At 44.2% G+C, this 27,251-nt stretch overlaps 2 protein-coding genes across 2 annotated transcripts in view; one reads left to right on the top strand and one right to left on the bottom strand.

Annotated features, from left to right (window-relative positions):
• The window catches only part of SNX29 (sorting nexin 29), a 198,504-nt gene extending 180,254 nt beyond the window's left edge, over positions 1-18,250 (top strand). The window contains exon 21 of the mRNA XM_087973364.1: positions 18,126-18,250. Coding sequence (XP_087829490.1) covers positions 18,126-18,138 — 13 coding nt within the window. The 3' untranslated portion in view covers positions 18,139-18,250. The remainder of the gene's footprint in view (positions 1-18,125) is intronic.
• The window catches only part of CPPED1 (calcineurin like phosphoesterase domain containing 1), a 28,703-nt gene continuing 9,361 nt past the window's right edge, over positions 7,910-27,251 (bottom strand). The window contains exons 3-4 of the mRNA XM_026682485.2: positions 15,429-15,851; positions 7,910-8,376 (exon numbers count right to left, since the gene is read on the bottom strand). Of these exons, the coding sequence (XP_026538270.1) occupies positions 8,180-8,376; positions 15,429-15,851 (620 nt within the window). The 3' untranslated portion in view covers positions 7,910-8,179. The remainder of the gene's footprint in view (positions 8,377-15,428; positions 15,852-27,251) is intronic.

Raw genomic sequence — 27,251 nt, 5'->3', positions numbered from 1 at the left:
TGAAGTTGATGCCGCACAAAATTCTAACTGGAGAGCATGATTGATGATTCTTGGCTATGGGTGTGTCCCATTGGAGAATATGAATTACGATACACCCAGAGGGGTGGGGGAAAACCAGGGTCAAGGGTGACAATGAATGATGTGCCTCAGAGTTGGCTACACCCAGGCAGCGCCGGCATGTTCACTCCTAATAAATCTTCTTTAAGCCCTAAAAGATCTGGCTAGAGGCTCATGATTTAAATGGGGGTGAATCCCGGAGCCCTGACAATAAATATATTTGCGAGGGAAGTCGTATTGGACTCTTCTAAAGTACTTCAAAAGGCTGGGAAAAGGCCCTCCTAGGGCCACAATAGACATCAAGATCAAATAGCAGGGAGGGAAAAAAACCACACGATTTCACGGCTTCTCAGCATGTAACCTTCTACCTTGGCTCTCTCTCGCTCCTTTTGTTTTGTTGCTACCTGTAACAAAAGCCGGAGTTCATTTGATCACACCGCAAAGGCGTTTTATTTTGCAGGATGTGTCGGGGGGGGGGGAAGAAAAATAAACTGGTGGAAATCTTAGTTCGTGTTTGGAGAATCTTGTAAATTAGTTCTTATCCTCCTGCACTTTCAATGGAGGAATTAAAATTTGATGCCCGGCTGTTCCTGCAAAACAGAAAGAAACCACAACAAAAGAGGTTCGCACAATAAGGCAGCGGCTTTATGAGAAGAAATAACCGTCTCTTTTGTGAAGTCCTGACCCAGTTGGGCAATTTGGCAGGAGAAAAGTCTCTTTGTACTAATTCACCCTACGGGGGCTGTGAAGCAAAGCGTTTTGAAGGACTTTTGGCAGCTGATCGTGGGAGGTGGGGGGGCACAAATGAAAAGCCACTCCCCCCTCCCCAAATTGTCTTGAACATCAGGGTTCTCCAAAGCCCACTTCAGATGTCCTGCAGCAAAGATCCGAGGTCAGGTGGGCTGCTGGACTTGGCCAAGGTTTCAGGCAATGGGGGGGATTCAATTTTTTTTACTACCGGTTCTGTGGGCGTGGCTTGGTAGGCGTGGCTTGGTGGACGTGGCAGGGGAGGATATACTGCAAAATTCCCATTCCCTCCCCACCCCACTAACCTGCTTTCCAGCTCTGTTCTCCTGTGCAGGGCAACCAAAGGAGACCCAGCCAATCATCTGGGACTCAATGGGGGGGGGGGCAGAGAATAGATGGGGGCAGGGCCAGTCAGAGGCGGGATTGTCCGGTTCTCCAAACTATCCAAAATTTTTGCTACCGGTTCTTGTTGTGGTTAGGAGGCAGCAGGTGCTGGCTGAGGAGAGCGAGGACTCTGATGAGGGGACAGGACCATCAGGGAGTGGACTAGCTGCCTTCAGAGATTGTGGGGGCTGGCAGCAGTGACGAGGAGGTTCCCGAGGAGCCTGTGCCAAGTGCACGTGCACGAAGGATTACTCGGAGGAAAGAACAATTACAGCAGCACAGGCGACTCGGGAGTAAGGCTGCAAGGTAATGGCCCCTCCCTCAAGAGGATAAAAGCCAGGTTTGGAAAAGTGTTCTTTGCAGACAGCAAAGAAGCTCTGAAGCTCAACTGGTGGACATTTTAGTTCGTGTTTGGAGAATCTTGTAAATTAGTTCTTATCTCTGAGTTTTTGGCAGCCTTGACAAACACCTTGGCAAGGCTCTTTCTTGTTGGAGCTAATTAGGGGAAAGCAGCCTTCAGAACAGAATTTGTTATTAAACCTTAAAAGATGGGGGCTGCTGCCTTTGTCTGTGTTTACTCTTTGGGAACCTGGTTGGGTCAGAACAGTTCTCCAGATCCGGTCCAAACCGGCTGAATACCACCTGTGGTTTCGGGAATTGGTTTTCGGAAGGGGTTGGGAGGAAGCAATTTTGACGAGACATTCAGCTGGATCTAAATGATCTGGTCTGATTCAGGGGTATCCAATTGATCTTGTGTGATTCCAGATCAATGTTTTGGGCAGCTTTTCCTGCCCAACGCCAGCTGCAATGCCAACCATCCGTCTTCACAACAAATAATGTCCGAAATGGTATAGGGTCTCCTGCTCTTTGAGCAGGGGGTTGGACTAGAAGACCTTAAAAGTTGCCAGAGTTGGACTCCCTTTGCTTTAAGAACTGTATGGGTAGTCCTCGACGTACGAGCACAATTGAGCCCCAAACGATTGTTGTGAAGTGAAACATGGGTTAAGTGAATTTTGCTCCATTTTACAACCTTTCTCGCCCCAGTTGTTAAGTGAATCACTGTGGTTGATAAGTTAGTCACCCGGTTGTTAAGCGAATCTGGCTTCCCCATCAACTTCGCTCGTCAGAAGATTGCAAAAGGGAATCACGTGATCCAGGGACACAGCAACCGTCATAAATATGAACCAGTTCAATCTGAATTTTGATCGCACGAGCACGGGGATGCTGGAAAGGTCATAACTGTGCAAAATGGTCATAAGTCACTTTTTTCCAGTGCCGTTGTAACTTCGAACAGTCACTGAATCATCATCATCATCATCATCAACACCACCATCATCATCGTTATTTAAGCGACCCCATAATCCCTTGCAGGGTGGAGCCTGGGCAACTGAACAGAGCTAGCAGAGTGTTTACCGGCCGGATGACCTTCCCGTTGCCAATGAGGAGTTTTGTTCGGCAGAGAGAGAAATATCTGCCTCTCCCGAGGATCAAACTCACAGCTCCTCCTGATTGTGAGAGGCGAGAGCGCCACCTCCACGCCAGAGAGAAAGAGAATACCCGTGGCTTTTGAACGGTCACTAAATGAACTGTTGCAAGTCGAGGACTACCTGTATTCACAGCTGACAGTCATTTTGGGAAGAGAGAAATACCACCGTCTGCGGATCAAAAGCTTGTTTCCTTTGGTGATAATTAGAGCGTCTCTGTGGGTGGTTTGTTTCCTAACTCTGCTCAGCAGGAGTTATGTTGTTCTACATAAACAAATGAAGGCGAAGTGCTGTGTGACCACACAGGTCACTGCCACTTTCTGATTAGGAGAGGCATCAAAATCAGCATTAAACTTGCATTTAAAAAAAAAAAAAAATTGGCCAGCTGGAGCCAGTCCAAGTTCTCCCCCTTTGCAGATGGAAATCGAATTGCAACAGGGAGTTGGCCAAGAGTTTGTAATTAAAATACAGGTAGTCTTCAACGTTTTCAGTGTTCAACCCACTGCCTATTCTACAGATTTGTTACAGGAAGTCCTTGACCTATGGTGACAATGGAGCCCAACATTTCTGTTGCTAACTGAGACATTTTGTTAAGTGAGTTTTGCCCCATTTTACACGTTTCCTTGCCACAGTTGTTAAGTGAATCAGTGCAGTTGTTAAGTGAGTTATGGAATTCAAGGTGGCTTGGACAAGATCTCTTGTGGGCCCAAAGGCTTTCAAGACAACCACTTTTTTCAGTGCTTTGGGTTGTAAGTGGAGGTCTACATGTTTTAAGTGTCCAACAGGTACTGGGCTCCTAGATAAGGCAAGAATTGGGAATAATTAGTTACCTTGTGGTAAGATGGGTGATCAATAAATTTTAGATGAAAGCTAGATAAATAGATGATAAATAGAGGTAGATAGATGATTAGGTATAGATAGATAGATAGATAGATAGATAGATAGATAGATAGATAGATAGATGATAGAGATGATATAGGTGGGTGGATGGATGGATAGATAGATGTAGATGATAGAGATGAGATAGATGATAGATGGAGGTAGATGATAGAGATGAGTTAGATGAAAGATAGATGATACAGAGGTAGATAGATGAGATAGATAGATATGAGATAGATAGATGTTGATAGAGATGAGATAGATGAGATAGATAGATGATACATAGAGGTAGATGATAGAGATGAGATAGATATAGAGGTAGATGATAGATGAGATAGATAGAAGAAAGATAGATGATACAGAGGTAAATTGATGATAGAGATGATATAGATGGATGGATGGATGGATGGCTAGATAGATGTAGATAGATAATAGAAATGAGATAGATAGATAGAGAGATAGCTAGATGATACATAGGGGTAGATGATAGAGATGAGATAGATAGATGATAGATAGATAGATAGATAGATAGATAGATAGATAGATTAGATAGATAGATAGATTAGATGATAGATAGATAGATAGATAGATAGATAGATAGATAGATAGATATAGATAGATAGATAGATAGATAGATAGATGATAGACAGATAGATGATACATAGAGGTAGATGAGAGATTAGATAGATAGATAGATAGATAGATAGATAGATAGATAGATAGATAGATAGATAGAGGACCAGAACAGAAAGCTCCTTATCTCTAGGATCAGGCAAAGAAAGAGAACACCTGTGGTTTTGTACAGAAAGCAAGAAATTAGCTTGGCAAAGCAAAGTTTCGTGTGCAAGTCAGAAGTGTTGTACACGCAGCATCAAAGTTTCTGCTGTGAATTTGTTATTTCAAGTCCATTGTTTTTGCCCTTTTTCCTGGCTCTCCTCAGTAAAAGACTTGGCATACCATTGGCACCCGAAGACATCTTGATATGAAATCACTGCACTTTATAGAGCCCCTTGTAATAAGCAGAAAACCTTGAATTACAGCCCACAGCAATTTCCCTTCTAATGGAAAGTAATTTTCACCAATTTCGTTTTCCTGCAAATAGGCATTAGGCATGAACATCATACCTCTACACCTAAAAATAGCAGCTGCATATGGAAATAGGGTTGGGGTATTTTTTACCTGTTTTGCATATAAAAATGGTCAAGGTGAGAGATTTTTCACTCACGTTTTTATTGATTTCCATGGGTCCAACAGATTGAAAGGTAAGCTACGTAAAAACAGTGTAACCAATCTTATTTCCATCAAGCAATGTATAGATGCTTGTAAAAAAAAAAGAGAATTAATGGATGGATGGATGGATGGATGGTGTATGCATGTGAGAAAAATCCTGTACAATTGTAGCTGGTTTTATTTCCATCAAGCAATGTATAACTGCTTGTAAAAAAGGAGAATTAATGGATGGATGGATGGATGGATGGATGGGGTGTGCATGTGTTTGAAAAATCCTTTACAACAATTGTAGCTGGTTTTATTTCCATCAAGCAACGTATAAATGCTTGGAGGGAAAAAAATAATTAATGGATGGATGGATGGTATATATGTGAGAGAAATCCTTTACAACTTAAGCAGAAACGAGCATTTATTCAATTTTTACACTACCGATACTGCTGAGCATCACACTTGCCCTCGGTAATATAGCTGTAACAACATTTAATATTTCACCCAACAAAGTCTGTCACAAACCATAGGAAAAGGATATTTTTAAAAGAAAAGGTAAAGCAAGGACACCCTATCTTTCATCCCCTCTACGCTAGTTGAAAGTCAAGTGAACTCGGACCTACGATTTAGGGGGAAAAATGGGTCTTTTGGAATTTAGCTGGATTCACGTTGCAAATAGGGATGACCAAGGAATAGACATTTCTCCACTATGTATGCACCTTGTGTGTGTGTGAAAATGTACTGATGCAAGCACTTATGACTTTGGAAGTGTAAGCAGAGGTGATATTCAGCCACACATTATTATTATTCTTTCATGTGCATCACTGTGCACACATAGTGTTCCATGAAATTGGAACACATTAAACTAGGGAAACTAATAAAAACAACAGGTCTTTTCAATGCTCCCTTCGAATTAAAATGAAATCAAGGAATCTCTGTGAACTGATGGTTTAAAACCACCCGTTTACAATTATGTTGTTCCATTCTCTACACTCCTGTGGAGAGGAGAATCGGGAAGGAAAAAAAAATGTTTCTAAGCACTAAAGGTAAACCATAAGCAGCATCTAAAAGTGTGTCATGCCCCTGTTGGAATCTGAATCGTTGGCTGTGGCAGAAACTGGGGAAGGGCAAAGTCCGGCTGGGCAGAGTAGGGGAGAGGTAGAGCAAGGGAGAGGGAATTTAGAGGAAGACCCAGGCCCACCCCCTCTTCATCCTAGGGCATGCAGGAACGGAGAAGGGAGCAACGTGGGTTGCGTGGCTTACAGGGGAGGAAAGGGCCCCGATTCCCTTCCTTAGCCACAGCTGGGAACACAGTGTATAAAAGAGGAAGCTGCGCACAGCGCAGTTGTTGGGAGCAAATGTGAATTTATCTGGTATCGTTGTGGCTTATCTGTGTTCCTGGCATCTTCCCAACTGTGTGAGTTTTGCCGTGCTTTCAAGTCTGAAATTCCTTCTCCTGCCCCGTCAAATTAATTACGTCAGCTTGGTTTGTTTGGATTTCTAGTTACAGTTTGTATGTACCTTGTTTTGGACTGGATTTTCTACAGTCAAAGGTTGTTCCTGGGAGAGTTTTTCTCCAGCTGAAGGTAACCTGGACATTGGGGGCAAAGTTGGAGATAATAAAGGGACTCTTTGTTGCTTATTTGACTGCGTTGCCTTTGTGCCACGCCCCGGGTGCATCTTTTCTTAGGGAGCAGAATTCCATGAATTTGGGATCTGCAGTGGGCTTGGGAATGAAACCATGTGGACGCATGGAACAATGAGCCATTTCTTGGCTCAAGTCACTAACAGGTAAATTGGTTTGCAGCTGATTCTTGTACCGATAGAAGAGAGCGTTTGTAGCTCAGAATTGCACTTTGAGGTCCATGGCGTTCTCTTTGCTTGGGGGTTTTCGTGCAGATGTTTCATTGCCAAACTCAATGACTATAGAGACTCCAGGTCATGGTTAGCCCAGAGGTGCTGTTTTTTTCAAAAGGCAACTGGACTTCCTTTGTTCTTCCTTGAAGACATTTCGCTTCTCATCCAAGAAGCTTCCTCAGTTCTGACTTCAGAAGAAGCTTCTAGTTTCTCATCCGAGAAGCTCCTTCTTCAAGTCAGGACTGAAGAAGCTTCTTGGATGAGAAGTGAAATGTCTTCAAGGAAGAACAAAGGAAGTCCAGTTGCCTTTTGAAAAAAACAGCACCTTTGGGATGACCAAATTAGATAACTTAATCGATATGACAACGGCAAACCCCGTTCCCTTCTAGCACGGATGACGGGACCTAGCTGGGCCATAAAACGTCTGCAAGAAAACAACCAAGCTCAGAGAGCACTAAAGACCCCATTGTTAATTGTCCAGAGAAAGTCACAGACATTGTGTGTGCTGTGGGGGGGTTGCACTGTTAAGATTGACTAGTCATCGTCAGTTACATTTAGCGATTGATCTGAGTGTACTCAGTTATTAATGCCAAAAGAACTCTAAATGTGGATCTCTTGGATGTTGAGAATGTTGATCCCTTAGACGTTCCCTGCTCACACAAATGTTGACCTTCTTTACAAAGATCCTCCATTTCAGCACCAGATTCTCACTGCTGTGATACAACGCAACCGGGAAGCTTGGATTTTGCCAACTCCAAACAGTTTTCTTCAACCTAGTGCCCCCTCAAGCCTTTTTGGACCAGAATTTCTAGCCCTAAAGTCTTCAGTGGGAATTGAACACTTTAACAGATCTGGAGGATCCCAAGTTTAGGAAAATGGTATGACACCCCAAGAATTGTGCGTGAATGGAAATGGTGGACTTGGGTCAATGGTTTAAGGCTGTTGAAAAGAGAATGGCCTCCACTGCTCACAGCTTATGGGAAGAGATCAGCGATGGAATCTCCGGAGACTAGCATTTTGCAAAGAACATAATCAGATTTTTCCACCCCATTTACAGATTTCTCTCACTGTGACAACCGTCTTCCTTCAGGAAACATCCATTAACGGATGTTTAACGATTCAGATTTAAATGATTATTCATGGTTCTCTCGGGCTTACCCTGGACAAGATGTGTGTTGTGTTCAGACACATTGTGTGACCCCAGCTTCCTCTGCATTGTTAATACAGTCCCAGTGGAATTTCCTCGGACGCGAAGGTGAAAAGCAATCGACTAACAGGAGAGATGAGGGAATTCTATTTTATTGGGACTGGAATAAAATGCTTCTTATTTACTTCTCCTGGAAGATTTGAGGATTGACAAACCAGACTGCGCGATCGATGCTTCAATCAAATGGATGTTGTGCTGGTTAGCCATTCAGTTAGAGAGAGGGATTTAGGGTGATGATCTTCAAAATTGCTGCTGAAGCACACAACTCCCAGCAGCTCCAGCCAACATGGACAATGGTGAGGGTGTCAGGAATCAAAACAGAAATGGAAAAGATAGTCCATAAATGCTACAGTTTGAGAAAACTCAGCTCGCTTAGACTGTAGTATTTATGTTCTATCTTTTCTGCGGTGACCCATACTAGCCGCACTCCATGGTAGTCCTCTCCTAGCTGGCATCCAATGGCTGATGAAACGACCATGTTGAGATCTTTGTACGTTCCTCCAGCATTTTTGTGAAGGTGTCCAGAAAATACCGTTTTAATACCTGTCGGAAATCAAAGCAAAACCAAACCATTATTTGGGCTCAAATGGAAAGGATTCCAGACCAGGCATGGTTTCCCAACTTTTTTTTTTTTAATTCTTAGATGGTCCAAGATGATGCCTTTGGATCCCACCCAACCTCCAAAATTGTTTGTCAAGGACATTTGATTTGAAAGGGTTTGCATTAGAGGATGGAGGAAGAATTTCTCATGAGTTGTTAATCAGTCCTGTTTGGCTTCTCATCCAAGAAACTTCTTCAGTTCTAAATGAACTGAATTCTAGTTAAACCTGAAGAAGCTTCTTGCGTGAGAAGCAAAATGTTTTCAAAGAAAAAAAATGAAGAAAGTCCAGTTGCCTTTTGGAAATTCACCTTGGGGAAACCTGGGATGATTGAGAATCTCGACAGTTGCTTGGTTTCTCGTTAACCCTATCCTCACAGCTGATGCCACAAATCAGGATAGAAATTAAAGATCGACAATGGATGGACTCAGTGATCTATAAATTAGGTACCTAACCAATATACACAGCTAGAAGTATTTCATATACCAGTAGCCACTGCTAAAGAAGTTATATTTCCAGGGGTTGGGGAAGGACACTTGTAGACAAGAGACCGAGATGACAAGGTCTTGTTTTAAACTTCCTCTTTCCCAACTCTTTAGAATTTCATTTTAAAGACTGGTTTAGAGAAAAAACTATTCCCTTCATTGCATTTGTTGTCTTGAAGCTCAAATACAGTCAATCAGAAATAGGTTTTGCATTGTCTTTCAGTGTCTGTAATCTTGAGTATTTCATTTAAAGACACTAATAAAACATGGCAAGCAATTTAAAACATGATCCAGTTTTGACAGCCAATTGTTGCTAATGTGCCCTGATTTCAGATTGATTGAAGGCACAATGAAATCTCAATAGGGGAGGGATTAAAGAGAAAAATAACAACAACCCCCTGAACCTCTCAACCCCAAAGCTGTGAGAGTAACACAATTCCCCAGCTCGCTTTTGGGGACCTCACACCAAATGTGTTGGGATTTCCACTCCCACTAATTCTGGTTTACTTGGCCAATGGCTATGACCTGTGGGAGCAGAAGTCCAAAACACACGGAGAACATCCAACGGCATAATGCTAAATTAGGAGATCTGCATCTTAGAAGAACATCTACATGAACGTGACACCTTAGTGATGAATGGTACCAGGGAATGGAAACCAGGACAAGACAAAAAAAGGTGGGAAACATCTATGTTTTTAAGTTGAAGGTTGAACAATTTCAGATAAAGTATCTGAGCAGTTTGCCCATTCAACCTTCTCTTCCATTTCACCAAACTTCCTTTGGTCCTGGTTCACTAGAGATAATCATCTCTGAAGGTAGATTCTTCTGAATTATGCAATGGCCCTGTGAGGATGTATCTATATCGATATTCTTTAGGGATTTCATAAGAAGGTAGAAGATTAAACAACATTCTTTCTCAATAACTCAAGGACAAGTTACCCTGCACCCGGAGAGGTGTGTCTGGGGGGAATGTCTCCAGTTGGACCATGTGATGGACTAATGGATGCAGGGGGTGGATCTTTGATTTCTCTTTTGGGAAGGGAAAACCTGGAATTCTCAGAATCGGGTTTTCCCAGATGTGCCAATATGATAAGACTATCATCTGCACCTCTATAACTGTCTGGTTTGGTTCTGCAACCCAACAGGACAGACACAGACTGCAGAGGATAATTAGGACTGCAGAAAAAATGATTACTACCAACCTGCCTTCCATCGAGGACCTGTATACTGCAGGAGTCAAAAAGAGGGCTGTGAAAATATTTACAGACCCCTCACATCCTGGACATAAACTGTTTCAACTCCTACCCTCAAAACGACGCTATAGAGCCCTGCACACCAGAACAACTAGACACCAAGGACAGTTTTCTCCCGAATGCCATCCCTCTGCTAAACAAATAATTCCCTCAACACTGTTCAACTATTTACAAAGTCTGCACTACTATTACTATTAATCTTCTCATCACTCCTTATCACCCATCCCCTCCAACTTGTGACGGTATAACTGTAACTTTGTCGCTTGTGTCCTTACGATTTATATGGACTGTTTGCTAGTATGATTTGATTGCTTATTGTACCCTATGACTATCATTAAGTGTTGTACCAGATTATTCCTGACTCTTGACGAATGTATCTTTTCTTTTATGGACACTGAGAGCATTTACAGCAAAACAAATTCCTTGTGTGTCCAATCACACTTGGCCAATAAAAGAATTCTAATTCTAATATAGAAGATAAGAATTGTCCTTCTTTGATCATATTTTCCTCTTCCTTTTGAGTAACAGTTTAAGGCAGAGAATCAAAACGTGAGGCACGGTCCTTTTGGGATGTGAATTTTTTTCAGCAGCAATAATGACATGACACTATATCCTCTGGGGGTTTGCGCAGGTGTGACCTGCCACCTGTTCTTCTTTTGCAGCTTTCTGCTGGATTTTCAGATTTGTCTCTTCAAGGAAGGTGCCGTGAGCAATTGAAAAGCAACCCACATACACAACAAACACAGGCAAAAAAAGAGACCGTCCACAAAAACTGACAGCAAAATAGTCACTTGGTTTTCCAGTTCCCTGCCACTCACCCTACTTGGTTTTCAGATCTCCCCGAGGTTCCTTCGCTGAACACAGCTCCACCAAGTTAATCTGTCCTGGGTAGTCGTTGTATCTTATATAATTCAATGTCATAAACTTCACAAAGCTGTTTTTTCCTGACTTTGGGGCTGGGTTTTCAAGCTGAGTCGGCTTTTTGTTTGTTTGGTTTTAATCAAAATCCTTGGCAGAAACTTCCAGAGTATTTTAACATTCTGGTCTGACACACCTCAAAAGAAACTTTTAATGAAGAAAGCACAGCGGGGAATAGGCCAGAAGCAGCTATCTGGAAGAGCCAGTAAGTTGCATTTTTGTCATCCGATTAGCAACGAATCAGTTCTGCGTTATGATGTATAAAATGTCTTCTGCTTGAGGCATCCTGGAGACATCTTTGTCCCTTGTGAATGAGGTAGCCAATTCTTAAGGCTGCATTTTGGAATCTGTCTTGGTGCCTGCGTGTGGTGGTTGAGGTACCACTCTTTACGATGTGCTATGAATCCCAATCACCAAAGGTTGCACTAGGGTTGGATGTACCTCAACTGTTAGGACCTGTCAGTATTCCTGACCAAGAGAAGAAGTTGGAATCCTAAAGGCAACCTAGGGAGAAAAGAGCAGCTAGAGACATCTAGACCTTATCATATTAAGTCATGATGGGTTTTGTTCAGTCATTTAGTAGCTTTCAACCCTTCCTAACCAAGGTTGTCCATCGATAACAGAAGATCAATAGGAGAGAATATCTGTAGCTCAGGGTTGAACGGTGTGGTCCTTGATGCTCTCTGAGCTTGGTGGTTTTCTTGCAGATGTTTCATTACCCAAACTAGGTAACATTGATGCTAGAAGGGAATGGAGTGTGTGTTGGTGGGGAGAGGAAGAGGAGGAGGAGGAGGAGGAGAAGGAGGACAGTGGGGTCCTTGGTGCTCTGAATTTGGTGGTTTTCTTGCAGATGTTTCATCACCAAACTACGTAACATCATCAATACTACCTAGTTTGATAATGAAACATCTACAAGAAAGCCACCAAGCTCAGAGCACCAAGGAGCCCACAGTAATAGAGGAGTCATCTTTGAATAATGAGGACCAGCTGGGGAGACTGTTGAAAGCTAAGCAAAACTCTGAACCGAGCCCAGGACAGTAAGATCAGATCCAACAGCCTGACCAGGAATCCTTTGATATGACCTTCAAGCTTGCAAGAATGAGGGAGTTAATTGAATTAACTTACAGAAGTGCAAGTTGGTAAGAGGAAACTCCCTGGGAACCACTGCCTCTTTCAATGGCTTCTGTTGTGGTTAGCCGGCAGCAGGTGCAGACGGCTGAGGAGAGTGAAGACTCAGATGAGGGGCCAGGACCATCAGGGAGTGGAGTGCTGCCTTCAGAGATTGTGGGGGCTGGCAGCAGTGATGAGGAGGTTCCCGAGGAGCCTGTGCCAAGTGCACGTGTGCGCAGGATTGCTAGCAGGAAAGAGTAGCTACAACAGCACAGGCGACTTGGGTGTAAGGCTGTAAGGTAATGGCCTCTCCTTCAAGATGGTAAAAGCCAGCTGTGAAGCAAACATTCTTTGCAGGAAGCAAAGACGTTTTGAAACTCAGCCTCGTGGACATTACAGTTGGTATTTGAAGACTCTTGTGTTGTAAACTATTTCTTGCCTGTTGGTTTTTGGCAGCCTTGCAAAAACTTGGCAAGGCTCTTTCTTGTCGGAGCTAATTCGTTGGAAGCAGCCTTTTATCTGTGAAGAAACAGGATTCGTAAATGAAACATTAAAAGGTTGTGCTGCTGCCTTTGTGTTGTGTTTGCTCTCTTGGAACCAGGTTTGGGTCAGAACAACTTCCGAGGTGAATTAGATTCACGGTAGCGAATTAGATTCACGGATGTTACGATGGGTTCTTGGGAGGCTTCCCTGGAAAGTTCTCTATTTACCGAATAGAGGGATAATTGCATTTGGGGGTTCTTCTGAATCAACATCTTAAACGTTACCCTGGATGGATTTCTTGGATTCTGAACTAGTACGTATTTCAATGTTGTCTATTTTGTTTTTACGAGGGTGCCTTCTTTAGCATTCAGCTTTAATAGCGGATTGGTTGATAGCTTCATCTTCTTTTCCAGAATTTATGTTAGCAACCTTCTCATGCATTCCAGGGTGGATCTTATCGTGCACATTTGGCAGATTTACTACACCATGGTCTGTTGTGGAAATGTTTGCAATAGCAAATGCTATCTTGTTTGTTGGGTAGGTGTAAATCCAAACCAATGGGAAAAGAATCAACTGGCAATGGAGTGACTGCTAAGTTGGGGCCAGGCCTACTGAACCCACGGGCGGTTTTGAGTCCTACATACTAAAAGCCACTTTAGAATTTGACCCACGTCTTGTGGACTTTGTAAAATGTGATTTTATCTTCTTGCATTTGACCTGCTTCAGGTTCCAGCCATCGACAGACACAAGACCGGGCTTCCACGCTTGCAATCATTTAGACATTAAATTAATACCAAGTCTATCTTCTGCACTGAAATGCCATCTAATAATTAGAACTGCAGAAAAAAAATCATTGCTACCAACCTGCCTTCCATGGAGGACCTGTATGCTGCACGAGTCAAAAAGAGGGCTGTGAAAGTATTTACAGACCCCTCACATCCTGGACATAAATTGTTTCAACTCCTTCCCTCAAAATGACACTCACAATGCACACCAGAACAACTAGACACAAGGACAGTTTTTTCCCACATGCCATCACTCTGCGAAACAATTTCCTCAACATTGTCAAACTATTTACTAAGACTGTATTACTATTATTCTTCTCATCCTTCCTATTGCCTATCTCCTCCCACTTATGACTATAATTTTGTTGCTTGTATCTTTATGATTTATATTGTTTTATTTAGTTTCCTAGTATGATTTGATTGCTTATTTAGTATCCTATCTTATGATTCTTGATGAAAGCATTTTTAATGTACACTGAGAGCTTATGCACCAAACACAAATTCCTTGTGTGTCCAATCACATTTGGCCAATAAAGAATTCTATTCTATTCTATTCTATTCTATTCTATTCTATTCTATTCTATTCTATTCTATTCTATTCTATTCTATGAAAATCATCTTTTCAACAAGATCCTTCACTCATCTTTTTCCTTCCACCTTAACCACCATGGTATTTTTTGGGTAGCACTCAATCATCTTCATGGCTTAATGGTGAAATTAAAATGTGGCAGATTTTTCAATTGACAAATATTTATGATAAGGATGCAATTTTATTTTTTAATTAGCCCAACTGTTAGGGACACTTGTAAAGTGAGAAACGAAGCTCAGCATTTTCACACCAGATGTAGCTTTTGAAGCTCACGTTTAGCTCTGTGGCGTAAAATGAATGGGCTGTTAAAGAAATCCAATTAAACAACAAACAGACAAATAAACATTTTGGTTTCAGGAGGAACTTCAAACGGAGTAAATAAAAACAGGTTGTTTCTTTGGGGGGGGGGGAATTGAGAGTACTTCAGTGAAACAGAAGGCTGCTATAGAACAAATAATTATGAATGAAAAAATTCATAACGATGGGCTTCAGATAAGGTGAACCATAGTTTACTTAGGAATGGTTTAGTGTATAAACCAATGCTAGCCAGTGACTGATATACTGATAAACATTCTCAGTAGATGCATCCCTCCCACATTTCATGCAAAGAGTCTATAAAAGGTTTCCAGCTAGGTGTATATTCCTAGACCTTGTGGTTTTGACGATCAGGGGGGAAATGGTAATAGAAAAAAAGTAAGCTGTTTTTGTGTTTTAAAATAAGAGATAATTTTGTAACTGTAATTGCACTTGCTGCAAAGGAAATTGGACCTTCCTTCCTTCCTTTCCTTCCTCTCCTTCCTTCCTTCCTTCCTTCCTTCCTTCCTTCCTTCCTTCCTTCCCTTCCTTCCTTCCTTCCTTCCTTCCTTCCTTCCTTCCTTCCTCCCTCCCTCCCTCCCTCCTTCCTTCCTTCCTTCCTTCCTTCCTTCCCTCCCTCCCTCCCTCCCCCTCCCTCCCTCCCTCCTTCCTTCCTTCCTTCCGCAATCGTTAGAATGCAGTATTGCAGGCTAATTCTCCCTGCAGTCTGGAGTTCGAATCTCACCAGGCTCAAGGTTGACTCAGCCTTCCATCCTTCCGAGGTGGATAAAACGAGGACCCAGATCGTTGGCGGGGGGCAAGAGGCTGACTCTGTAAACCGCTTAGAGAGGGCTGGATAGCACCGTGAAGCGGTACATAAGTCTAAGTGCTTTTGCTAAGTTAACAACTGCAGATTCACTTAGGAACTGTAGCTAGAAAGGCCATAAAACGGGGCAAATCTCCCTGAACAACTGTCTCACTTACTTAGCAACAGAAATTTGGGGCCGAATCATGGTTTGTAAGTCGAGGACTACCTACAAATACATTCAGAAAACCGTATCTGATGGCCGGAATGATACCTGCTCGGCAGAATTTTTCCATGAGTTCGTGTCGCACGTCCTTCTCCAGATTGAAGTAGTTGTGGTCCTCCTCGGGATCGTTTACGAAGAAGGGGATGTGCTGAAAGACAACGGCATGGCGGCATTGCTTTTTCTCCGCCACGGCCAGCTGCTGCTCCAGCCACGCATCCTGCGCCGCCTTTAATTCTGAGCACTGAGAAGCATCGAAATACAGCTGGGAATTCAGCACGAGGAAGAAGACGCCCCCGGCCCAAAAGCTGAAGTAATCATCGCCCCACTGCTGGCAGTAATTGCTGATGGTCTCCGGAGTCGGCGTGTTCCCCAGGTCGTGGTTGCCGCTGACGAAAACCAGAGGGATGTCGGGACTAAGCGACACCAGGGCATTTCTTAGATCCCGAATTTGAGCCTCTCGCCATTCTGTCCCTGCAAAACAAGAAGAGAGCGAAGTGTTAGGAGATATTAAGTTGCAGGATGTCGGGCAGGCAGGGAGGGCGTTTCAAGGGAGGAATTAGCCTAGAATTGTTGTGTAGCCGCAAGAGATCCAGAACTGACCCTCCCTAAGATCCGCAGAGCCTCCTCTCTCTGCTCCCAATAGAAGGGCAAGTAGTCTGAGGGGCTGCCCCGAAGAAGGAGGAGTCAACCTATTCTCCAAAAGATCTGAAGGTTGAGACTCTGGAATGAGTGCAGAGAAGAGCAACCAGGATGATGAGGGGACTGGAGGCTAAAACAGACGATGAAAGGTTGCAGGAACTGGGCCTGGCTAGTCTTGGGAAGAGAAGGAAACAGGAGAGCAGCCTTCCGCTATCTGAGGGGCTGCCCCAGAGAGGAAGGAGACAAGCTATTTCCTAAAGCACCCGAAGGCCAGACAAGGAATAATGGATAAAAAAACTAATCAAAGAGAGAAGCAACCTATAACTAAGAAGAAAATTCCTGACAGTGAGGACAATTAACCAGTGGAACAGCTTGCCACCAGAAGTTGTGGACGCTCCATCCACTGGAAGAAATTGGATAACCGCTTGTCTGAAGTGGTGTAAGGTATCCTGCCTAAGCAGGGGTTGGACTAGAGCAGTGATCCCCAACCTTTTTGACGCCGCGACCCGGTACGCATCAGCTGGGCGCCGTGCCCGGTACCGGCATCAGCTGGCGCGCCATCTTTGCTCGTGACCTCACGTATGAGCTGAATGCTTTCACCGGAAGCTCAAGCCGCCATCTTTTTGATGAAAAAGTGCTTCCGGTGAGCTTTCTACCAGGAAAAGCTCACCGGAAGCACTTTACCAAAAGATGGCGGCGCCTAGCAACTTCAGCGGACCGGTAAGACTTGTTTGACCCCTGGACTAGAGGACCTCCAAGGTCCCTTCCAACTATTCTATTCTACTCTACTCCATCTTCTATTCTATTCCATCTTCTATTCCATTCCGTTTCATTCCATTCCATTCCATTCTATTCTATTCCTTCATTCCATTATTCTATTCTATTCTATTCTATTCTATTCTATTCTATTCTATTCTATTCTATTCTATTCTATTCATTTTCTACTCTACTCTATTCCATTCCATTCCATGATCTACTCTACTCTACTCTACAAGCAAAACAATTCATTTCAACAATGTATACGACTCCTTCCTTCCTTCCTTCCTTCCTTCCTTCCTTCCTTTCCTTCCTTCCTTCCTTTCCTTCCCTTCAACTTAGCCAACAATACATTAATGGAAAAGGAACAACTAAGGAATCTCCTGACTTGTGAGAACCATCAATCAATGGAATGACTTGCCTCCAGAAGTTGTGGGTGGCTCCATCCCTGGAGGTGTTCAAAAAGAAACGGGACCACCAATTCTGAAATGATAGAGGGTTTCCTGCTTGAGGATGGGGCTCTACTAGAAGACCTCCAGGATCCCACCCAACTCTTGTTATTCTTACTCTTGGCCCAGGCATTATACAGAAGGTATCATGCAGAAGGCTGATCTATTTTCTCTTGATCAGTAGGCAGGACGCAGAAGAATGGATTTAAGTCAAAGACCACTCAGAGTTCTTTCCCCTCCCCCAACTGTGGCAACTTTAAGCATCCTGGTTAGGAATTCTGGGAGTTGAAGTCCACTATCAACTCATTAAAATGTTCCTATCCCTGTCTTAGTAGTTGCCGTAAAAAAAGGGGTGGAGGGGAAGAAGGAAATCTGGAAGAGCAGTTGAAAGCGAAAGTACATTCCAACTCTTATCTTTAAAAGATTGTAACTAAACTACCAGAGCTTTTGCCCAGGAATCTATTTAATTGGAGAATGTGATTGATGACACCCAGCCCAGGAATGTGGTCAATTGGAGAATCTGATTTATGACACACCCGGGGGGAGGGGGGAAACAGGGTCACAGGGGACTGTAAATGACGTAGGCAAAGAGTTGGCTTCATACAGGGCAGGGCCGGTAGGTCGCCTCTAATGAATCCTTTGAAGTGTGTTGAAGTTTGGCTTCAGAATCATGATTTAATGAGAGCGATTACTGGAATCCTGACATCCACACTCCTTAAAAGTTGCCAAGGTTGAAAAATACTGACTTAGTGTAAGAGCTGTCCAATTATTCCGTTTCTTTTCATTGGGTATTTTCAAGCAGAAGTCCGGGGTACTTTAACTAAGAATTGGTTTCAATGGCTGAAACTCCCCTCCCATCTGTATAATTCCACGATGGATTGATTTTTATTTTTATTTGCAGGATTTTCCACTGACTCGGGTCTGCCTTCATCTTTCAACACCTGTCATTCTGGTTTTTACAAAGCCCTCGGATTGTAAAAGCCAGAGTAAAAATGCAATTATCTCAAAATGGTACAATTCGACAAACAGTGATTTAAGAAGAAAAGGAAAAAGAAAACCAACAACCGTCCAAGTGAACCATAAGTGTCTTCTACTTAATGGCCTTAAAGCAGAGCGCCAATACTTCTTGCTGTAAAATGTGTTTGATCTGCTGTCAAAACCATTTTGTTTCACCTGACATGTCTCGATTTTATAGGCGCTTCAGAAGAGGTGCCAGAAATAAGTCTGCAGGGATCCCAGGCCAACTTTCTGGCTGTAAATTATCCATTAACATGCTGATTGCTCAATGGTGGCTAGCAAGATGCTGAGGTCGGACACAGAGAACTTGAGGACGGTGTTGTAGTTCGCTGGCAGCCGGTGCAAACAGCAGCAGAATTGGACAGTGGGGAAGAACGGGGACCAGTCCGGGAGTCTGGGGAGGACTTGGACGAGGGTCCTGTGTCCGAGGCAGAGATGGGGCCAGGACCATCTGGGGGTGGGGTGCTGACTCCAGAGTCTGGCAGCAGTGAGGCAGAGGAACAAGGGGAGCCTGATCCCAGTGCATCTATTCTATTCTATTCTATTCTATTCTATTCTATTCTATTCTATTCTATTCTATTCTATTCTATTCTATTCTATTCTATTCTATTCTACTCTACTCTACTCTACTCTACTCTACTCTACTCCATTCCATTCTATTTTCTATTCTCCTCTTCTCTTTTCTGTTTTCTATTGTACACTTCTCTTCTCTTCTCTTCTCTTCTCTTCTCTTCTCTTCTCTTCTCTTCTCTTCTCTTCTCTTCCCTTCCCTTCCCTTCCCTTCCCTTCCCTCCTCTATTTCTTATTCCATTCCATTCCATTCTATCCTTAAAGCAAAACAATTTATTTCAACAATGCATATGCCCTCCTACTTCCTTCCTACAACTTAGCCAACAATACATTAATGGAAAATGGAACAAGCCAAATCAAAAAGAATGACATTTGATTTAAAGTGTTTGTTGTTGTTTTTTTTTAAATAAATTCCAAAAAGGAAAATGAACCGAACCGATTTTCTATAAGCAAAGTGGAAGAAGAAGAAGAACAAAAAAAAAATAAAGTCCTGATAAACATCTTATAAAGCATCCATCGCTCCCTCCATTTTCAGGGCAGCATCTGATTAGCATGTTAACATCCCATCTTGAATAAAGTGTCAAATTTAATACAAATTGCCCGGGGTTTTCTGTTATGAGACCTGTCCAGAGTGGAGAGGCTTTGTTTTAACCTGATGGTTTTGGCATCGGTTCTCGCCTCTGCCTTCTGTTCCTTAAAAGTACAGCTCGTTGTTCTGTCTTGAAAAATATCAATTTGTGTCATTTCCACCAAGCGGAATCACGCTCATTATTACCCGGAGCAAATGAAGGACTTGAAAGTTATCCTGCCAGGTTAGGAAGGGGAAAATACACAGGGAAAAAAACAACAACATAGTCCTGAGTGGCAACGGATTCTCCACCCACCCCAGGAAAAGCAACTGGATTTAAGAGAGGTTATCCCCAATTAAAAATGTTCTATATCATACGGGGAGTCTTCAACTTCCGACTACAATTGAGCTCAAAATATCCCTGGCTAAGCGAGATAGTTAAGTCAGTTTTGCCCCCTTTTATGACCGCATGACACTTGTTCAGCGAATCATTGCAGTTGTTACTAACAATTGAATCTGGCTTGGTCAGAAGCTCACATGGCTCTGGGTTGCTGAAACCAGTAGGACCCAGTGGTGGGATTCAATTTTTTTTACTACCAATTCTGTGGGCGTGGCTTGGTGGGTGTGGCAGGGGAAAGATATACTGCAAAATCCCCATTCCCTCCCCACCCCACTAACCTGCTTTCCAGCTCCGTTCTCCTGTGCAGGGCAACCAAAGGAGACCCAGCCGATCAGCTGTGAGTGTGGCTTGGATGGGCGTGGCATTCTGTGGGCATGTCTTGGTGGCTTTGTGGGCGTGGCTTTGTGAGCGTGGCGGGGAAGGATATACTGCAAAATCCCATTCCTCCCCACCCCACTAACCTGCTTTCCAGCTCCGTCTCCTGTGCAGGGCAACCAAAGAAGACCCAGTCGATCAGCTGTGAGTGTGGCTTCGAGGGGCGTGGCATTCTGTGGGCATGTCTTGGTGGCTTTGTGGGCGTGGCTTTGTGAGCGTGGCGGGGAAGGATATACTGCAAAATCCCCTCCCCTCCCCACCCTACTAACCTGCTTTCCAGCTCCGTTCTCCTGTGCACGGCAACCAAAGAAGACCCAGCCAATCAGCTGGGACTCAGGAGGCGGAGAATAGTTGGGGGCGGGGCCAGTCAGAGTTGGGATCGGCCGGTTCTCCAAACTACTCAAAGTTTCCACTACCTGTTCTCCAGAACGGGTCAGAACCGGCTGAATACCCACCTCTGGTATGGGGATGCTACAAGAGTTGTTATGGTGGAAAACGGTCACAAGTCCCTTTTTTTCAGCACCTCTGTAACTTTGATTTGGTCACTAAATGAACTGTTGTAAGCCGAAGACTGCCTGTATCCCCCCTGTTGTTAAATGTTTCTGGCACGGAAGCGTCTCAGAAAAACCTACGTCTCTTCTAAAAGCCTTTGCCACATCTTGCAAGCGGAGAAATCAAAGCGATTTGAAAGCCTGGTTACCAACAGAAGAGAATATTTATAATTCAGAGTTGACCTGTTGGTTCCTTGCTGCTCTACGAGCTTGGTTGTTTTCTTGCAGATGTTTCATTATCCCAATTAAGGTAGCATCATCAGGGCTCGGGAGGAGTGGGGTTTGCTCTGTAAACAACAGCCTAATTAAGGAACCATCAAGAACATTCCCACTAACAACACGACCTGGCAAGCCACTGGCACATAAACAGAGAGCAGCAGCCCTCTCCTTCTAGCATGGATGATGTCACCTAGTTGGGTTGTTGTGGTTTGCCGGCAGCCTGTGCAGACAACAGCGGAATCGGACAGTGGGGAAGAACGGGGACCAGTCTGGGAGTCTGGGGAGGACTTGGATGAGGGTCTTGCGTCCAATGCAGAGATGGGGCCAGGACCATCTGGGAGTGGGGTGCTGCTTCGAGAGTAAGGCTGGGAGGTGACTGCCCCTCCCATAAGATATAAAGGACAGGCAAAGGTAGAGAAACCTTTGCAGGAAGCAAAGTTGTTCGCTCTGTTCAGATGAAGCTCTGTGTGGACTTTTACTTTGGTTGTTTTTTTTTACAGTTAATTTGCCACTTTAGTTGTTGGCAGGAATTCAAAGGAGAGAAAGGTGGGTGCTTATCTCGAGGGATTGTTTGAGATTCATTACTGGCTGGGAATGAAAATAATTCCCAGCGCTGCGATAAAACAAGACTTGTTTTTAAAATAAGCGTGTGCGTAATTACGGTCTCGGAAGCCTTGGTCAGAACATGGGCAAGGAAAAATCTGCAAGAAAACAACCAAGCTCAGAGAGCACCGAGGACTGAAAGTTGGCCTCCTCCTCCTCCTCTTCTCTGCAAATCCCACTTCCTTCTAACACTGATGATGTTACCTAGTTGGGTGGTAAGACATCTGCAAGAAAACAACCAAGTTTGGAGAACACCAAGAACCTCAGTTGTTGTTTCTCCTTCTTCTCCTCCTCTTCCTCCTCCTCCTCCTCCATGCAAATCCCACTCCCTTCTAGCCCTGATGATGTCACCTAGTTGGGTAATGAAACGTCTGCGAGAAAAGAACCAAGCTCAAGAGGGCACCAAGAACCTCACAAGGCATCATTAAACTACTGAAATTGGATACTGAGAAGTCCAGAAGTCCCAATTGTGGAAGGGAAGATTTTTTAAGATTTTCAACCAGCACCCCAATATCTACAGAACATAATGAAATGTCTGCGACAAATCAACCAAGCTAAGAGAGCACCAAGGACCCCACAGTTCCTCCTCCTCCTCCTCCTCTCTGCAAATCCCACTCCCTACTAGCCCTGATGACATCACCTAGTTGCGTAATGAAATGTCTGTGAGAAAACAACCAAGCTCAGAGGACACCGAGGACCCCACAAGGCATCTGTCATGCCCGTGTCGGAATCTGAATCCGAGGAGGAAGACGAACAGCTGACAGGTAGTTGGAATGTGGCTCTGTTGGCTGTGGAGGAAACTGGGGAAGGGCAAAGTCCAGCTAGACAGAGTAGAAGAGAGATAGAATAAGGGAGAGGGAGTTCAGAGGAAGAACCAGGCTCACACCCTCTTCATCTTAGGGCATGCAGGGAAGAATGGAGAAGAGAGCAACGTGGGTTGCGTGGCTTATGGGGAAGGAAAGGCCCTGATTCCCTTCATTAGCTGCAGCTGGGAACACAATGTGGCTGTGGAAGAAACTGTGGAAGGTCAAAGTCCAGCTGGGCAGAGCAGGAGAGTGGTAGAACAAGGGAGAGGGAGTTCAGAGGAAGACCCAAGCCCACCCCCTCTTCATCCTAGGGCACGCAGGGAGGAACGGAGAAGGGAGCAATGTGGGTTGCGTGGCTTACAGGGGAGGAAAGGGCCCTGATTCCCTTCATTAGCCACACTTGGGAAGAGAGTTTAAAAGAGATGTGTGCTGAGTGCAGCAACTGCTGGGAACAAACGTGAGTTTATCTTGTGTTGACTTTGGTTATCTGCGTTCCTGGCATCCTCCCAACCGTGTTGAATTACTACCGTTCCCTTCACATTTGGAATTCCTTCTCTTGTCCTGCCAGACTATCTACCTCATTTTGCCTTGATTGGACTTTTAATTACAGTTTTTGTTGACCACGTTTTGGACTTGATTCTCTGCAGCCAAAGGCTGTTTGTTCCTGGGAGAATTTTTCTCCAACCCAGAAGGTAACCAGGAGATTGGTGGGGGGCAAAGTGGGAGCTAACAAAGGGACTCCGACTGTGTTGCCTTTGTGTCATCACAGCATCATTAAACTACCGAAACTGGATACCGAGAAATCCGGAGCTCCCAATTGTGGAAGGGAAGGTTTTCAACCAGCACCCCAATTTCTCCAGAACCCTCAAGAACCAAGCGGCGACATTCTGCAGCAGAGTTCCGGTCCGCAAAGCTCTAACGACACTCCCCGCCCAGCCCTTGCAATAGCACGCCTTGGGATGATTCTGGGTATCATCACACGCTTCCGTACAATCAAGGGAAAAGGGGACTGGGGGGTATTGTAAAACCCATCCCTGCCCTACTAGCAATGATAACAACAATCCATGCGCAAACCCTCCTCCACATTTAATCACCATTTACATAACCAAAGACACTGACGCTGATTACTTAGTTCCTTTAACGGGTTCATAAACGGCTCGAAGTATTTTTGCTTGATTGGAGCCCACTTTAGCTGATGATGCTTCTCTCTCTCTCTCTCTCCCTCTCTCTCTCTCTCTCTCTCCCTCCCTCTCTCTCTCTCTCTCTCCCTCCCTCTCTCTCTCTCTCTCTCCTTTTTTGCTGCAGTTGTCCCAGGCGTCTTAAAAGCCAAAGACTTTTGTCGTATTTAACAAGGCTGGGGAATTAGAATAGAATAGGGACCTTGGAGGTCTGCTAGTCCAGCCCCCTGCTTGAGCAGGAGAAAAACCTATACCATCTGTAAACCGCTTAGAGAGGGCTGGAAAGCCCGGTGAAGCTGTATATAAATCTAAGTTCTATTGCTATTCCTTCCTTCCTTCCTTCCTTCCTTCCTTCCTTCCTTCCTTCCTTCCTTCCTTCCTTCCTTCCATCCATCCATCCATCCATCCATCCATCCATCCATCCATGGTGCACAATAGTTTGAATGCAATATTGCAGACTAATTCTGCCCACTGCCAGGAGTTCGATCCTGAACGGCTCAAGGTTGACTCAGCCTTCCATCCTTCTGAGGTGGGTAAAATGAGGAGCCAGATTGTTGGGAGCAAATAGGCTGACTCTATAAAAACCGCTTAGAGGCGGCTGTAAAGGACTGTGAAGCAGTATATAAGTCTAAGTGCTGTTGCTATTGCTAAAAAGCACATTTTTCGTCCAAATGGTTCTGAGGACAGAAAGAAGGAGGAGGATATTAAAGATTCCTGGGCAGTCCCATCGCTCTCGCTTTGCTTGCTGTTCCTTGCCAATGTTTGCCCAGCTTAGACCAAACACACAACCCAGCTCAAAAGCAATTTTGGTGTTCAAGATGTTCTCTTCAACTGTTTCACGCCCTGTGTGGCTAAATGTGTCTTTGGCAGTTGTGGGATGCCTGGTAGTGGGGTTGGAGGGGGAGATGGGCTACATAAGCAAGAACCAACTTCTCTAGAACATCTGATATCTCCCTCCCTATTTAAAAAAAAATAATGAACCAGACTTGCAAAGCTTGTGCATTTCCTTGCTAACGGCTTCGTTGAAGTTGCTAGCAGATGGAGCCAAGGAAATGAGCCCCTTTTATTTATGGATTTACTTATTCATGTATTATTTTTCCTTTATTCATTTAAATTTATTGGCCACTCACCTTACCCTGGGGCAACTCTGATCAATGTTAACAAATCTGAACTTTTTCTAAGAGGAAGCTAATACAGATAGACCTCAACTTACAACCACAAGGGTGCCCAAAATGGTAAGACATTTGCTAAATGAGTTTCCCTCCATTTTACGATCTTTCTTGTTGTTAAGGTGGGTAAAATGAGGAGCCAGATTGTTGGGAGCAAGAGGCTGACTCTGCAAACTGCTTAGAGAAAGCTGTACAAGCACTGTGAAAGTGCTATTGCTATGGTTATTGCCCTTCCTTCCTTCCTTCCTTCCTTCCTTCCTTCCTTCCTTCCATCCATCCATCCATCCATCCATCCATGCATCCATCCATCCATGGTGGCGCAGGGTTAGAATGCAGCATTGCAGGTTATCTCTGCCCACTGCCAGCAGTTTGATCCTGACCAGCTCAAGGTTGACTCAGCCTTCCATCCTTCCGAAGTTGATAAAGTGGGTAAAATGAGGACCCAGATCGTTGGGGGACAATAGGCTGACTCTGCAAACTGCTTAGAGAGGACTGTAAAACACCGTGAAGCGGTATATAAGTCTAAGTGCTATTGCTACCGCTATTAACCAATTTCTCACTTTGCAACATAAATTCCGGGCTCAATTGTGATCGTAAGTGGAGGACTATCTGCACAATTTGACGTTTCATGCGACGGAAGGCCTTGGATTGAAATCAGCCAGTGATTCATCCCTAGCACAGAACGCTGCCTCCAAGATAGGCCACATCAATTTTGAACACAAAATACGCAAGCAAAGTTGTAAGATGCCAAGGCAAAGATGATTTTAGCGTTGGCAGTTTTGAACAGAACGGTTTGTAACAAGGGATCTCTCTATGTTAACACAGTGGAGAGGTTTTTATTTATTGATTTATTCTTGGGGTGGTTTTTGGGGGGGTGGGGGGGTGGGTTTCTTGTCATTGACAGGAGATCCATGCTGGGAATGCAAAAGAGATTTTTGGGCAGAGAAAATCTAGGGTAGGGTGGGGGGAATCCTGCAAAGTTGAAAGAGAGAGTGCCAAATACAGAAATAGAATAGAATAGAATAGAATAGAATAGAATAGAATAGAATAGAATAGGAATAGGAATAGGATAAAATAACAGAGTTGGAAGGGACCTTGGAGGTCTTCTACTCCAACCCCCTGCCTAGGCAAGAAACCCAACACCACTTCAGACAAATGGTTATCCAACATCTTTTTAAAAACTTCCAGTGTTGGAGCATCTACAACTTCTGGAGGCAAGTTGTTCCACTGATTAATTGTTCTCACTGTCAGGAAATTTCTCCTTAGTTCTAGGTTGCTTCTCTCCTTGATTAGTTTCCATCTGTTGCTTCTTGTCCTGCCTTCAGGTGCTTTGGAGAATAGCTTGACTCCCTCTTCTTTGGGGCAGCCCCTGAGATATCGGAACACTGCTATCATGTCACCCCTGGTCCTTCCTTTCATTCAACTAGACATTCCCAGTTCCTGCAACCATTCTTCATATGTTTTAGCCTCCAGTCCCCTAATCATCTTTGTTGCTCTTCTCTGCACTCTGCATGGAAGTTCTCCAGTTGTAACTGTTTGTTTAAGAACCATTCGAAGTTTACAATGGCACTGAAAAAAGTGACTTACGACCCTTTTTCGCACTTATGACCACGGCAGTGTGGAAAAGCCCCCCCCCTTTTCCCCCCTCTCAACTCACTAGCTTGCAAAATTGTCTTTGCAAAGAGAAAACCCAGGGGTGATTCTACGCCAACTTGCGCAGCTTGGAGGAAAGATGGAATGTAAATGTAACGAAGTAAACATGCACCAGGATCTCCCCGTAAGACTCTGCTTGAAGGTTGCAGGAATTGTGTATGTCTAGTCTAACAAAAAGAAAGATTGGTGTGTGTGTGTGTAGGGGAAAACGACACGATAGCAGCCTTTCAAAATTTCAACGGTTTGTCTTGCTGTCAGGGTTCCCTCGATTGCCCTCGTTAAATCATGAGCCTCGGGCTAAGCCTCAAAAGAATCCAAAAGATTTATTAGGAGCAACATGCGGGCATTATCCCAGTTGAAGCCAACTCTAACACACGTGATTTACGGTCATCTGTGGCTCTGTTTCCCCCCTCCCCCCTGGGTGTGTCATCAATCAGATTCTCCAACGAAGAATTTTCGTGGCAGAAGATCCGGTAGACCAGGAGTCTCCAACCTTCATTCTCCTCAGCCGTCTGCACCTGCTGCCGGCTAACCACAACAAGAAGGGGGTTGGACTGGAAGACCTCCAAGGTCCCTTCCCACTTTGTTATTCTGCATTTTGATTGATTTCCAGGAAGCGTGCCCACCAGCTGGTGCCGCAAAAAACACCATTTATATTTTCCCAATTCTCTCACGGCTCCGATTTTCCCCGTCGCTCTTTCGCTTCATTCCCTCCCTTTTCTCTGGAAGCCAGCAGAACCCAACCCAAGGTAATTTGCTGCTCGGGGAAACTCCGGGCACCGCAGACCTGAAAACGAACAACCGGGCCAGGCCAATTTTCCAGAAGGTGGTTTCATTCCTGGCACCCTTTGGGGGGCCAAGCTAGCGACGACTACATTTGGAAACGTTAAGGGCCTCGAACTATAATAATGGGAGAAA

The sequence above is a fragment of the Notechis scutatus genome, chromosome 12 (genome assembly GCF_049901735.1).
Source record: "Notechis scutatus isolate UNSWTSFEM ecotype Mainland chromosome 12, rNotScu1.2, whole genome shotgun sequence".
NCBI lineage: Eukaryota > Metazoa > Chordata > Lepidosauria > Squamata > Elapidae > Notechis > Notechis scutatus.
The sequence above is the reverse complement of the archived record's forward strand: the minus strand, read 5'-3'. Positions and strand labels throughout refer to the sequence as shown.